General features: G+C 32.9%; 1 protein-coding gene across 2 annotated transcripts in view; it reads left to right on the forward strand.

Moving 5' to 3' along the window:
• The window catches only part of LOC129958575 (CCR4-NOT transcription complex subunit 11-like), a 35,152-nt gene that overhangs the window by 4,529 nt on the left and 14,925 nt on the right, over window positions 1-15,698 (forward strand). For both annotated transcript variants that reach the window (XM_056071148.1, XM_056071157.1), the window contains exons 4-6: window positions 4,749-4,871; window positions 8,898-8,951; window positions 9,755-9,867. In XM_056071148.1, coding sequence (XP_055927123.1) covers window positions 4,749-4,871; window positions 8,898-8,951; window positions 9,755-9,867 — 290 coding nt within the window. The remainder of the gene's footprint in view (window positions 1-4,748; window positions 4,872-8,897; window positions 8,952-9,754; window positions 9,868-15,698) is intronic.

Genomic DNA, 15,698 nt, shown 5'->3' on the forward strand with positions numbered 1-15,698 from the left:
CCTGTTAAATAAATGAAATTGTGTAAAAGTATTATTTATGCTTAGTAAAATAAGGATGTATGATTGTCATTATAGAAGAAAATTCACTGTTTAATTATGATTCTTACTTTATTTATGAAAAATTTATGGAAACTGGGGGGAAACCCCCCCTTGAGAAATGTAATATGTAGATATTGCTTCAGTGTTTTATATATATATATATATATATATATATATATAACTATAGATTGATTTTTTGTAGTATTACTAGCTGACCTAGCAAACGTTATTCTGCCGAATAAATTATTTTTAGTAAATATTTTGGTTGTCAACTAAAAAATAATGAATTTATTATAAGTGTGTGGGGATGAGATCTATGACAGAAAGAGGAATGAAGCGCTATAAACGATGATCTCCGATAAAAAAAAAAAAAAAAAAAAAAAAAACACCAACCATTTATTTCTCAATACAATGTATTTCAATAACGTAACGAACATATACATTGTTTGATCTCTTAAAAGTTAAACGTAAAGTGAAAAAAGTAATATATCTTTTATCCTAAAGTATAAAAATGAAATAAAGAAAATCGATATTCATTTCGAAGAGCAATTGAGTGTACGATATTTTTTGTCAGTCCGTCTTTAGCCAACACAAATAAGCTTGATGGTTTGCCCACGCGAGAACACGTATAATTAATTGTCCGTGTGAAAAACTTGGTGTGCCCAAATCGAAGCTGCAGACAGACATCGTTTGGCTCTCCGACTTATTGATTGTCATTGCGAATGCCAATCATTAGATTCAAACGCGTTTCAATTATGAAACGCATTTGAATTCAGTTGGCACGTCTGTGAGAATCATTGAAATTCGTGGCAGCAAAACATTTTTGGCTCAGAATTAGACATTCAAAATGGTAGCTTTGATAACGTTTTTCATCAATATTTTAATGACCAATCACGTGCCATTGCACAGCCGTGGTGGGTTCAAATTCCGAAGTAAAATAACTGGAGATCCAATTTTTAGTCATAGAAGGTGTGGTGACATGCTTGGCAAATCCATTGAGTTCAAAAACTGTTGGATAATTTACAGCTCCGTTAAGATCGCAAACTGTATGATAACGTCACCTGGTAATGACTGCTGCATCTTGAAGTTTAAATCGTCGACGTGCACATTTTTTGCTGCCAAAATGGCTCTTTCTGCCAGCCACGCATGATTTATGTATTGTGTGCATCATCGGGAAATATGTGGTCAATGAGAGCATTTTGCGAATCAACGATAATGCAGAAATTAGTGGGTAATTTTATGCATTGAGTATTTTCATAGACTGCAACTTTTCCATCGCCGATATCTAACAATTGGTCCAAAAATGTGTCAGCAGATGGATCTTGTAGCATTTGGACGTGCATGTTTATTTTTAGCTGGACTTTTTCAACATTACGCCACAATGGCGATGATTTCAAGCAAGCGTATATCTCATAAGCGTAGGTTGAATGTAGAATGACAGGATGGGGACACCCTAATTACCTAGCATTATGAAATATACTTTACGACCTATTCCCGTACCTACCAAATACACATAAAAAATTTCATAAAAATCGGTCTAGCCGTTTTGGAGGAGTACGAACACAAACACCGTGACATGAGATTTTTATATATTAGATATACCTTATTTTGAAAATATATTATTCCTGATAAGCCCAATAAACAACAGCTGCTGCAAAATATCATTTTTCTGTTTGTGCCTCAATTACTAAAACATATGCAAATATATCTTCCATTTTATTGATGATTTAAAAAAAACTGTACAGTTTGCTACTTATGATTATAAAAAATTTAGACTGTATTATATCTGTTATTGGTTTAATCATTTGAGAAGTGGCAGAGCATGTTTCTGTATCACTTTCTTTAAGATTCTTTTAATGAATTTTCTTTTAATATTTTAGCGTAAAAATTATTTTAATGCATATTTGAATCTTTCTTGTTGTTTTGTCTATTACGTACTGTTAAAAACTAAGTTATATTTTTGAAAATTTTAATTTCAAATCTTTCCTGATAATTAAATTCTTTTTTATCTATCGTGCAAGAAAAGGAATTTTGGAATTAATATTTCATGCAAAGAAAATTCTTAAGATTTTATGAATATATTAAAAATATAAACAAATATGCATATATTTCTTCAAAGTACAGTATTTAAAAAAATGCTGAACCTGAAATTTGTCAATTTAACTTACGAAATCCACTTCTTCCTCATTTTTGTTGGTGTTAGGAAGTCTGGTTTATTAATTCCATGTTGTTTGCTTTTTATTCTCTTTTGTGTTGCAAAATGTGCAACATCTTGAAATATTTTTGGAGTATATCCAGCCTATATACCTATACTTCATTGCCAAATTAAACTTTTTTTAATTTTGTTTAATTTTGGCATATTTACACATGAGTCAATTTTTGCCCTTATGTTTCCATTTCTTGCGATTGAACCATAGACATTTTGAGCCAATTCGGCTACCAGTCTCGCAGCTCTTTCCACTGCTTGCATGTGACAAGGATACTAGGGAAAGTCGATAACCGAGTCCCCTATACTATTTGGTTCAGCTTCAGATGCCTTCTGTATAAAGTTTTAACTTAACATTAAAACACACAGCCACTTGATTGTTTTATTGCTTCTTGTCTATTTGATGGATCTGATTGGCTTGCCTCTTTTTGTAAAGAATACTGTTCTTCTTCAGCGTTGTCATTGTTGCCAGTAATCGTTTTTGTTGCACTAGTATTTTTTGTCCATTCTGGATTAAACTTTATTTTCTGTAGTTCTTTACTCTTTCTTGCTTCTTTCTTCGTCAAACACTTGTGGTAGCAATATCAATATTACCTATAATTATTTTCCTTTTAGAGCATTGATCGTTTATAACATCTTATTTCTTTGGCACTTTTTTTTTTTTTCTTTTATACAAGTCAGCAATATCAAATAAACGTCAATCTTCTTTTCTAAATTCTGTGAGGTTGGAATCAAACTTATCTGGACATTTTCTGCTTTTAGACTTTAATAAATTTCTGTATTTAGCATCATAAGCTTTTATCATTTGTGAAATTCTTTTGCCAGAAGCTACGGGAATAGAAGCTCTTGACCATATTTGTTCTATTATGGGAACTAAAGTGTCATATATTTCACTTACATAAGGATCTTTCTCTGAAGCAATTTTGAGATTATGTCTAATATAACAGTAGCAATAGATTCATCAGTAGTGAGTTCAACTTTAAGCCATTAAATTTCCCAAAAATAGAACACTCTGATATTTCTCTTGTCTTCACTAATTTAGACTGAGCCATTTTTATTCACAGCAAAGCACAAACTAACAAATCAGTTACACATTAGACGGAGGGAAGATGCTAATTCAACTGAACTCGGCAAAGCTATTGATTTGAAACCAGCTCTGTCCTTGTCACCGGATGCAGATAAATCTCCGCCTTACCTCAGTAACATTCACTCCAGCGACGACTCAGTGCCATGCCAGTGCAATAGTAAAACTGTTTTTATAATTTTATTCATATGACAATGCCCAATGAAAGCTTTTTATTTCATAATCAAGGCTTGGAAAAATCCTTAAAAAGTTGCAAAAAATGTGTTTTTATGAAACTTTAACATCCTTGCAGCACCTCAAGATGTATTCTAACATTTTTTTTATAATTTTTATTTATCTTATCTATACCTAATGGTAACTTTTCCATGCTATTACAAATTAAAAATCAAAAGTTGATTATTTCCTAAAAAAAACTTTAAAATGTAGCAAAAATTTCAATTTTATGAAAATTTAACGTCTTTGTGGCACCTCAAGACCTACTCCAATATTTTTCATATTTATCTACACCAAAAGGCAACTTTCCCATGCTATTACAAATTAAAAATCAAAAATTGATTTTTTTTGTTCCACCCTAATGTGCACTGATAAATACTTTTGTTTGTCTTTTAATAAACCAAGAAGGAGAATAAGGTTTTTCTGATAGCCAATTTTATTCTAAGACTTTAAAAGAAAGCAACATCTAAAAAATGTCATTATAAAGATTATTTCATATGAATGCCTAATGAAAATCTTGTCACATTTGTATGTTTGATATGTATTCTTTTTAAGCATTTGTGGAAAATCTGATAAATAACCAATTTTATGTCCCCAATATGAGAAGTAAAAAAAAGACTAAGAATGCTCTAAAAAAGTTTCAGATATGATTTAATCCTTTTGAACTGCTGTGGAGCATATGTCATCCCATCCTCTTGTGAAAGTAACAATGGTGAAGAAAATTATTTTTATGTGAAGTAGTTTACTGCTAAGTATTATAAATCCTGCAATGTATTTCTTTAAACTTATAAAAAATAACACAAAGTCCTCAAAAAGTTAATATAAAAGTATTAGATATTTTGTATTTATTAGTTTGATGATTTTGTAATCATTATTAGTTATACAAGTTATTTATTTTTAATATAAAACTATGATAATTTTTATATAACATGCTTCTGAATATATCTGTTGCAATATTTGTGTATGATTTCTGGATATATATAATCAACTTAAAAAACTTAATAAAATAAAAATAAGCCATGGAGAATTAAATTCATAAAACTAGATTCATGGAGATAGAAAGCGAAAGGAAACTTCAAGAATTCGTAGTATAATTGTGTAAAAGATTTTTCTTAGAAGTTCAGAATAAATGTATATTTTAAAAAGTTATTCTTATAATCTGAAGTTTTCCAATACATCAAAGTATGTTACTGGATTTCATTTTAGCATCCACCTGATGAAATGAAGAGTGAAAATGGAGAATTTGTAAAGCGACCATGGGCCTTACCACGCCTTTCAAACTCAGAAAAGCATTTTCTATCTCAATTAATATCCATGCCAACTAAAGATGTATGTATTAATTATGTTTATAATATTATCTTTTTGAAAATGCATTATGTATAGTGTTAAGAATTCTTTTTCCGAAAGAGGACGCTTCGTCGCCTCCCAAATAATCCCGATTTTTAGAAATGTATCATTCGAGTATGTGTGTGTGTATCAGTGATGACTAAAATAAAAACCGTTAGCGGAAATGGTGTTTCCTGGTTTTCCCTCGGTAGTTGTTGGGGTGAGTTTTGGTTTGGTTTCTTATAACTTAATTGCAAATACATTTTTTGGTGTCAGAAGTGGGATGTGTTGAGTGTGGTGTTTTTTCGGTTGTTTGCATTTGAGTTTTTGAGCTTGTCGTGGTATAATTTGTTGTGTTGGTTTGTGAATTTTAATTGTGTTTTTTAGAGGTTACTGGTTAAATTTATATGATGATATTTTGAGCGTCTGTTGTCGGGTAGATTTTAGCGGTTTTATTGATAATATTTTTGTGTAATAAGTGCAGAAAATGTCGCTTGGTAATTTGAGGAAGGACAAGTTGTGGTTAGTTGCGGAGGCGATTGGTTTGGATGTTACGGAGGATCTAAAATTAATTGATTTGAAAAAATTAATCGAAAAGAGCGAGGTATTTAAGAAAGAACCAGATTTTGTTCAGGGCGTAATTGATAATATAATCGAGGATAAAAAATTAAAGAAGGAAAAGGAAAATGAGATAAAAGAAAATGAGGTAAGGAGGTGCAATGGTGTATTAGAAAGACAGTTGGAATTGCAAAATGGGTTGAATGGTTCAGGCCAAGGTGATTTGGATGCATCAAATCAAAGTGTTGAGAATTTGACTAAAAGTATCAAAACGTTTACCATTACAGGGTACAAAGCGGAAGTAGTGGTCCTTGTTCAGCAAATTTTTTAGTGTCTGCATCAGATGTTCAGGTGTTATTGGACTTGGAAACGTTGGGGATCAGAGATGAAACTGAAATGAGTGTAACCGACAGGGAATTGTTAGACCAATTTAATAGGGACCTAGAATTTAAAGATGGAAGATGTGAGGCCAAGTTGTTGTGGAAGACTAATCCCAGAGAATTGGAGAACAACTTTAATCTGGCCAAGAGGCGATTCGACGAATTGAAAAAGGGGTTCAATAAACATGAATGGATAGCTAGTGCTTATCGCGAAATAATTAGGGATCAGGAAACGAATGGAATAATTGAAGAATGTGGTAGGGATAGGAATGAATATTTCATGCCTCATAGAGCAGTGGTCAGAGCGGATAAGGAAACAACTAAAGTTCGCGTGGTTTTCAATTGTGGCTCCAAATCTAGACAAAACTTGTCACTTAACGATTGTTTAGAGGCTGGTCCGAATTTGATTCCTAGCATTCTTGAGGTAATAATGAAATTTAGGAGATTTAAGGTTGCATTTCATGGGAACATAGAAAAAGCATTTTTAATTATAGGAATGGCTCCTGAAGATCGTAAATTTTTGAAATTTCTTTGGAATGGAGGTAGCGATTATGAGGACTATAGGATTATGCAGATGACTAGATTACAATTCCTATTCAAAACTTCTCCGTTTATTTTGAGTGCAGTAATTAAATATCACATTGCAAAATTCGAAGCCGAAATACCCGATTCAGTGTCAATGCTAAAGATGATTTGTATTTTGGTGCGGATAGTGTGAGGGAAGCGTTTGCGTTATCATCAGCTGCTGTGACAATTTTGAGAAGTGGTGGGTTTAAGTTGAGAAAATTAAGGTCCAACAATAGTGACTTGAGAGCTTTGTGGGTCAAAACGGATTTTGTGAGAGTGACGAAGAAGACGTTGAGTTGAAAGTGCTGGGGCTAAATTGGAGCCCCGACAAAGGTGTTTTGTCGTTGGAAGTGAAAGGGTTGGTGGACAGTTTGGGAGGTTTGAACAATACCAAGCGTTGTGTTTTACAGACTGCAGGGAGAATTTTCGATCCTGTGGGATTGATTGCACCCTTCGTAGTAAGAATTAAGTGTTTATTACAAGAGATCTAGGAAAGGGGTATGGACTGGGATGATGATTTACCAGAAGATTTACGACTTGTGAATTACATGATGTAACGAAATTAGGAGGTTGAAGGAAATAGTTATTCCTAGGAATTGTTTACAGGATTGTGGGAAAGGATTGGTTGAAATTCATATATTTTGCGGTGCATCGCTCAGGGCCTACGGGGCAATATCCTATACAAGGTATGTCAATAAGACTGGAAAACGTAATGTCTTTTTTGATGTCAAAAAATAGAGTAGCTCCATTTAAAACATTAACGTTACCTAGGTTGGAATTGATGGCTGCTGTGATAGGGGTTAGACTTGCGAAATTTCTAGAAGGTGTTTTTTATAAAATTATTGCAAAATTCATATTTTGGACAGATTTTCAGATAGTGTTGTATTGAATTAGAGGAAATGCCAAGAGGTGGAAGCAGTTTATGGCGAAACGTGTTGCAGAGGTGCAGGAAAAGTTGAATCCGAATGATTGGTTTTATTGTCCATTGGCAGATAACCCAGCTGATTTGCTCACTAGAGGAGTTTCTGTTGAAAATTTGATATCCAGTCAAAAATGGTGGTATGGGCCCATCTGGTTGTTGCAGAATTGTAATTATTGGCCGGAAAAATCATTCAAGCAATCGCAGGATGTGGGTAATTCAGAAATATTGAGGGAGCAAAAGGCAGATTCGGTTGTTTGTTTTTTGGTTAAGGTGGAGGTTATCGGGGAGCTTTGGAATAAAATTTCAGTTTGGAGTAGATTGCAAAGTGTGTTTGCCTGGTGTTTGAGATTCATGGGAAATAGTAGAGGACATAGGGTTTCGACACCGTATTTGGAATATTTGGAGTTGAAACAATCGCATGATAGAATTATACATTTGGTTCAGAAGGTTGCATTTTCAACCGAAATTTCCGTACTAGAGAAAGGAAATGTGTTGAGTGCAGGTAAATTGATTCAGCTTAATCCATTTTTGGATAGTAACGGACTTCTCAGGGGAAGAAGAATTGGAAACTCCAGTTTGCCAGCGAGTGTAAAGCATCCTTTGATATTACCAAAACAGCATCAAGTAACAACTATGATTATAAGACTGTACCATTTAAAATATCTTCATGCAGGTGTTCAATCAGTTCATTCTGCAATTAGACAGGTCTACTGGAGTTTGGGAGCCAGATCATCCATTAGAAAAATCGTGAGAAACTGTGTCATCTGTGCGCGGTTTCGTGCAGAATTCTCGAGGCAAACAATGGCCGACTTGCCTGCGTCCCGTGTCATACCAGGTAGAACGTTCCTGAGAGCCGGTAAAGATTTTTGTGGACCATTTTTGATCACTCCTCGTCGTGGAAGAGTAGTGAGACCCGTGAAGATGTACATCTGCGTCTTCGTTTGTTTCATCACAAAAGCGGTTCACCTGGAGCTCCTCAGTGACCTGAGTACTGATGCGTTTCTTGCATCTTTCAAGCGCTTCATCGGACGCAGAGGAAAATTCGCCGATATATTCAGTGATTGTGGAACCAATTTTGTTAGAGCAGTTAATCTAAAAACTGCAAATGGAGGGTTAAAGAGACCCATCCTTGACATTACTTGATTTTGTGTATTTTTTGTATTTTAAAATATTTGAATGTATGTTCAATTCGTTTTAGTAATTTGTTTAATTATAAGTGTTCTGACCTTTTGATGACATTCGTCATCGGGGTTAAGAATTATTCTTTTTCCGAAAGAGGGCACTGCGTCGCCTCCCAAATAATCCCGATTTTTAGAAATGTATCATTCGAGTATGTGTGTGTGTGTATTAGTGATGACTAAAATAAAAACCGTTAGCGGAAATGGTGTTTCCTGGTCTTCCCTCGGTAGTTGTTGGGGTAAGTTTTGGTTTGGTTTCTTATAACTTAATTGCAAATACATATAGTATTGGAAATTGTATTGTATAGTAATGTATAGTATTGAAATTATATAGTACTTATAAAGTTGCTCTAATTTATTTTGAATTGAAATAAATATTTCTATCATGTATAGTATACTAATTTTTTATTTTCTTTATCTATAGCTCTTCAAGAAAACTCCTAACCAAATTATTCAAATGGATGTATCAAACCTACAGGTAGTTTAATTTTTTAATATTTTTATAGAGAATTTTAAAATAAATATGAACTATAACTCCTTTTTCATCTTTCTTTTTTATGTATTATGTAAAATTTTTTAGTTCCTTGTACAAAAAAAAAATTACTTCTTTATTATTTATTAAAATTACTCTTTATTATTTTGTTTGCATATTATATCTTTTGATTCACTTGTAATAATTTACAATTTATGTTTAAAAGAAATATTTCTCCTAAGGGAAGATTATAGATGTGTTCTATGACATCTTTTACTTTTCCTCTGATATGATATTCATTCACTGTCTTATCAAATCCTATTACTTAAGACAATACTATTGTCATATCAAGACTTATCGTTTAGTAGTATTTTTAAATTGTATAAAATATCTGTATTGATTTAAAAAAAAAAAAGATTTATCCAATATATTAAAAAGAGCAAGCTAGAAAACTGAAAGAAGTTCAAAGCAAAAGAATATTACAGCTCAAAAATCATTAATTCTAAAATTATATTTTAATTTAAAGTAAAAATTACTTCAATGATATGAAAAACAATGATAAAAGTATTATATATTTTATAATTTAAAAATAGCAAATATTAAGTAATGTAAAAATAATATTTTAGAAGTTTTATTTCATATGACTACATTATTGCCAAATGTGTCTGCGATATTTTCGTAACTGGGTCTGCAGACGTAATATTATTTTTTTTCTGAATATTTTGATAATGCAATTTTTTTTTTAGATTCTATTGTTGAATTAAATGAGCTACTTTTGTGATTATATTTACTTTTTTTTTTTCGGTTAGTCTTTTGATGTTAGTGGTCTACAAGTTGCTTTGGCTGAACGTCATTCAGAAATGTCCCAAACAAGTAAAAGTGGTATTCCAGTTGTGTTACCATTTCCTCAGAAAAGACCAATGTGAGATTTTTTTTTTCTCCCTCTATAATATTCAATGCATATATGTAGTGACATGTTAACTCTGGCTTGAAAAACAGGCCTCTACTAACCGGATTATATATCAAATCAAATATCTCTCACAGGCCCTAGGGGAAAGCCCGGTTGAGATTAATGCTTAGAGATGATTCATATTACAAGAACCACATACCATTTTAACATAAACGAATTTAATGAACTGGACAAACTGCTGGGCCGCTTTACATCGATGAACGCTATTACAGTACTCAATACAGTTTTAATGGCGGGAATCAGATAGCTTCTTATTGGCTGTTGAGTGATGACGTTCCGTTCACCACAATCGGCCGTCGTGATGAACTTGACGTCCTCGTCAATCTGAGAAAGAATCTGAAAAACTCAAAAAAGAAAATTTTAGTTATGCAGTTATAGACCAAGGCTTCATATAATCTGCTGCTGTAGAGGTATGGTTTGGGCCTTGGATTCTCGATTTCTCCACTAGGTACCTCTCGTGTGGCTTCTTCGCTGTGATGCGATAGGGACCATGGAACTTCGGTCGAAGCTTCAAACCACTGCCGAATTGGGTCCTCTGTATGGCCACTAAGTCACCTGAATTATATTGAGAGCTTTCTTCTTGTGCTTGTTCTAAGCTTTTTTATTATCTTCTTGAACGCACAAGATGTTCTGTCGCGCTTGTTCACGAATGTCCCTGCGGCTGTCGATGACCAATTGCTCATATTCTTCGTGTAGGATGTCGAGAATTTTCTGGTCATTTTTATACCTCATTTGCACACTGATCATGAGTTCGAAAGGAGTAAATTTTGTACTTCGTGGAGCAGTAGAATTAAATACACATTGTGCCGCTTGAACATGAGTGTACCACTTCGTGGGATTATTGATGGAAAGTTTGGCAAGCAGGAGGATAAGAGTTCCATGAACTCTTTTCACCTGTCCATTTCATCGAGGTATTTCTGTGGTAATTTGAATGTGATTTACATTTTGATTCGCGCAATAGTTTGTGAATTCCTTGAAGGTAAATGCGGAACCTTTATCCGTGAGATACGCATGAGATTTTCGAACGCTGCTTCCTGCAATTTCAGTTTCGTAATTGCATCATTGGCAGTGACACCTTTAACAGAATATAACCAAACAAATTTTGAGAATGCATCTATTATGCTGAGAATATGATCGCAATTTTTATTGGTTGACACTAAGGGTCCAATAAAGTCAACATCGTAAGTACTTAGAGGAAAGTTTCCTTCGGAATCGGATGTAAGAACCCTTCAGGTTTACCACGCTTTCGGTTGACTAGGATGCATTCGACACAGTTCTGTATTAACGATTCAATACTTTTTTGCATATTCGGAAAAAAATAGTCACATTCGATAATGTTTTTAATTTTCTACGGCGAAGTGCCCTTTTGAATGCGCGTTCTTAATTATTTCGTGTTTCATTAGTTCAGGTATTACAAGCAAATGCCGGGTGTCCTGACATTTATACAAAATGTTGTTTTGTACCACGAATTCAACTTGTTTTTTATCTATACATAATGCTTTCAATTTTTTTATGTATTTATCTGGCATCTGTGAAACTTGCACTCGCGCTGTTAAATCATCACAAAGTGCAGTCATGACTTTTGGGTATCTACTAAGTGAATCAACGTAACGCTTTTGACTGCCTGAGCGATGTACTATCTCATAATCAAAATCTTCGAGGAATGAAACCCAACGCGCTATTTTAGGAATTAATTCTTTTTTTAGTAATAGTCTGTTTGAACGCAGAGCAGTCAGTGATAATTTTAATTTTTAGTTCCTAGAATGTAAGTACGAAATTTTGTTAATGCTTTAATAACAGCTAAAACTTCTAGTTCATAGCTCGATCAATTTTCTTCCTGAGTTTTTTTTTTTTTTTTTACTTATAAGCTATGGGATGGAAATTATCATCGTTGTCAGCTTCAAGAAGGATTCCACCGTAACCTAATTTGGAAGCATCTGTATGGTACCAGTTTGGAACCTGGTTTGTACAGATGTAAAACTTGATCATGCGATAAAGCTCTTTTAAGGGTCTGAAACGCTTTTATTTGAGGGGGACCGAATTCAAATGTTACATCATTTCTAAATAAATCGCTCAGAGGTCTGGCTATTAAAGCATAATCTTTAATGTTCTTCCGAAAATATCCTCTTAAACCCAAGAAACTTTGGAGTTGTTTTTCATTACGTGGGTGAGGAAAATTTAGTACTGCTGAAGGTTTTTTAGTTCATGGCCTAATTTGTCCATTTTCGATGACTTGACCAAGAAAGCTAATTTTTTCTTTCAGAAACTGACATTTTTTTTTTTTTTTTTTTAATTCAACTGTAGGTCAAATTCAGAGGGTATGTGTAAGACGCGTTCCAATTTTTGAATACCTTCAGAAATGGTTTGAGTGGGGATGATAATATCATCCAAGTAAACAATTAAAGTTCCTTCATGTATTAATTCTTGAAAAATTACTTGAATGTAACGTTGAAACATAGCTGGTGCATTCGTAAGTCCGAAACATTTTTTAAACTGAAATAATCCTTCATGGCTAATAAAAGCTTTGTACTTTCTGCTACCTGGAGTCAAATCAATATGAAAGTAAGCATTTTTGAGATCTAATGTGGAGAAAATTTTGCCTGAGTGTAACTTATCAAAAATATCTTCTATATTTGGTAGACAAAATTAATCTTTTTTTTTTTTTTTTTTTTGTTCAAAGAACGGAAATTAGTACACAGTCTGTGTTCGCGAATTTTACGTTTCACTAAGACATTTGGAGACGCATAATCAGAATAGCTTTTTTTCAATGATACCCTGGGCAAGTCATTCCTCGATTTGTTTTGTAACTTGTTGCTTTTCGATGGGAGCAAGTCTACGAACCGGTGAAGTCACAGGCACATCAGTTAAAATAATAGACATTTGCAAATCTGTAGTACGGATTTTATTTGGAGAGTAATTTGAAATTAAATTAATTACATGATCTTTCATATTTTTATCAGATAAATACCCTATATCAAAATCATTTTCAGAATAAACATTTGTACATACTTCCTTCATTAACCATTCAGAATTTACATCAGAAAAACTCTTCAAAACAAGTATGAGTTATTAAATTAACATCAACAGATTTATCTTTATTCAAAGATATATCATCCCTCTGTAAATAAAATTCAGAGTCAGCATTTCTTTTCGAACAAGTAGTAATACTTTTATTTTAATTTAGAAGAGAAGTTGAATTATTATCATTTTTTATACAACAAGCAGAATGAGAAGAAATATGTTTTGTCTCTTTTTTATTCTCACGGATTAATTTATTCGATTCATTTCCGGTATCAACAGAAGGAATTATGCAACGCTGGTATTCTTTTTCACTTGATGACTCACGCTCGGATTTATTTTCAGAAACTCATTCAGTTGTAGGATTTTTTATTGGAAAAAATATTTTTAAGATCTAAATAGCTATTAGATCGTATACATTCAAAAGAAATATTTGTATCTGCAGCTGCTAAAACTCTTTTCGCTTCTGATTTTTTTATCAACATGACTAATATATATCGCCACTAACGGAAGACTAACAATTGAACTGTTCGCTAATTTAATTTTTGTGCTACGGCCTACATAATTTAATTTCTTTACATGATTAGGATTACTAATCATTAATACGCTTCCGCTATCAACCAAATCTTTAATAGGAACGTCGTTTACAATAATATCTACGTATTCCAACTCAGCGATTATTAACTCTTGTGGAATTTCATTTGATTTAAACATGGAGTTTACAGGATTTGAGTTATGGGATCTTCCCTGATTGTTATGTTGTTTAGCATCAACATTTTGGGGACAGAATTTTATTAAATGCGATGTAGAATTACATTTAAAACAGGTTTTACTATCAATATTTCCATCGTGTACATGACCGTTATTTTGGTGGGAATTATTGACGCGCGACCTTGAGCTGTAGTCATGTGTATTTCTGTTTTCATCCCAAAACAAACTTTTGTTTCTTGCGCAGAAGTATATGCTTATTTCTTTTGCAAACGTCAGCGGTTTTAACCAGTCTGAACCTTGTTTGATCAAAATGTGCTCGGATGTGTCCTTGTCAAGAGTGCTGGTCAATTTATCGATTACAATTAGTTCACAAAGGGTCGCAAAATCTTTCACTTTTCTTAGTTCCAAATAATATTCTAAATTCGCTTTTAATCTTGACGAATTGCACGTGATTTTCTCCTTTAAATATTTTGGCGGCTTGAAAGTTATCCCAACATTCTTTAGCAGATGGTTGGAATTCTCTTAACACTATCCTTTTGATTTCGCCATAATCTTTTATTTCGCTTTCGTTCGCGTATAACAAAACATGTCAGCATTTCTCGCCTAACAAATTTAGAAGGACTTCGGCTTTGTATTCAATTTTAACCTGTTTTGTTTCGAAAGCACGTTCCAAAATATCGAAAAACAAATTGAAATTTTCCGATTTAGTTGGTATTGGCATTGTCAATGTGCGGATGCTTTTAATTATTTGTTCGATGGACACCGCATTACTTTCTGGAGGAGGTCCGTTAGGACTACTTATTCCTGTCGCTTGAACGTTTCTCATACTTCTTCATGAGCTAAAGTTAGTTTTAATTTTTCTAATTCAAACTTTCTTTTTCACGCACTCGTTCGGCCTCTATTTTTTCGCGTTCCTCTACAGTTGAGATGATAATGTCTTTAACAAATTCCAAATCATCTTTAGCCGCTTGGCTATTTTCTATAATTTGTTTAAGCTGCACAATATTTGTTTTTTTCAGGAACTACCTCACCTATTGCTTCAGCGACAATAATTAAATCTTTCTTTTTTGTATTTTTAAACATTTTGAATATGCCTTTATTTTTCCTAATAACAAATGCTAATATATTAACGATAATAATAAAATGCTAATATTTCTTAGAAACAGAAATTTCTAAAATAAACACATTCAAACAGTTTCTTTTTCTTGAAAAAGTCATTCTCAAATATACAAATCTTAAATTAAATGCTTGCAAGATTCTTTATTCAAAATGATACAGAAAATTTTCCTATCTGTTCTTTAATTATATCCGCTGAGATAATATTCTGCGGGAACTTCACAATTTTGCCGGCCACTCCCGAGTCTATTTCTCCAAGTCATTGCATCCAAGATCGAGCCCCCACATATAGAGACATGTTAACTCAGACTCGAAAAATAGGTTATGCTCTACTAACAGGATTATATATCAAATCAAATATCTCTCACGGGCCCTAGGGGAAAGCCCGGTTGAGATAAATGCTTAGAGATGGCTCATATTACAAGAATCACACACTATTTTAACATAAACGAATTTAATGAACTGATAGCTTCTTATTGGCTGTTGAGTGATGACGCGAGCGCCGCCACGATGACGCTTCATACACCACATATATTCTAATCATTAGTCAAAAGCTAATAACGAAACTGATAAGGTAAGTATACATTTCCATTGGAAAAATGTGTTAAATGGTATATATTTTTTTAAGTATATTACTACCTCTGCAGCTTTTGTTTTAATATGTGAACTTTTAAAGAAACACATATTTTGTTGATTTAAATGGGGTTTAAAATTATGTACTTATTTTTGTTTATATTTTATATTGGCTACTTTGAAAACAAAAGCATATTAAAATTGAAGAAAACATTATCAATGTGGGTTTCAGTTACTGAAGCACATTTCCCCTATCCTTCTCAACTTATGTTCTTAATGATGTATGTGCTTATGATCTTTTATTTTTACAATGTTTTACTTCTTTTTTTTTTTTTTTTTTTGTGATGACCAAATCTTTTGGTATA

This window comes from Argiope bruennichi, chromosome 2 (genome assembly GCF_947563725.1).
Source record: "Argiope bruennichi chromosome 2, qqArgBrue1.1, whole genome shotgun sequence".
Classification (NCBI taxonomy): Eukaryota; Metazoa; Arthropoda; class Arachnida; order Araneae; family Araneidae; genus Argiope; species Argiope bruennichi.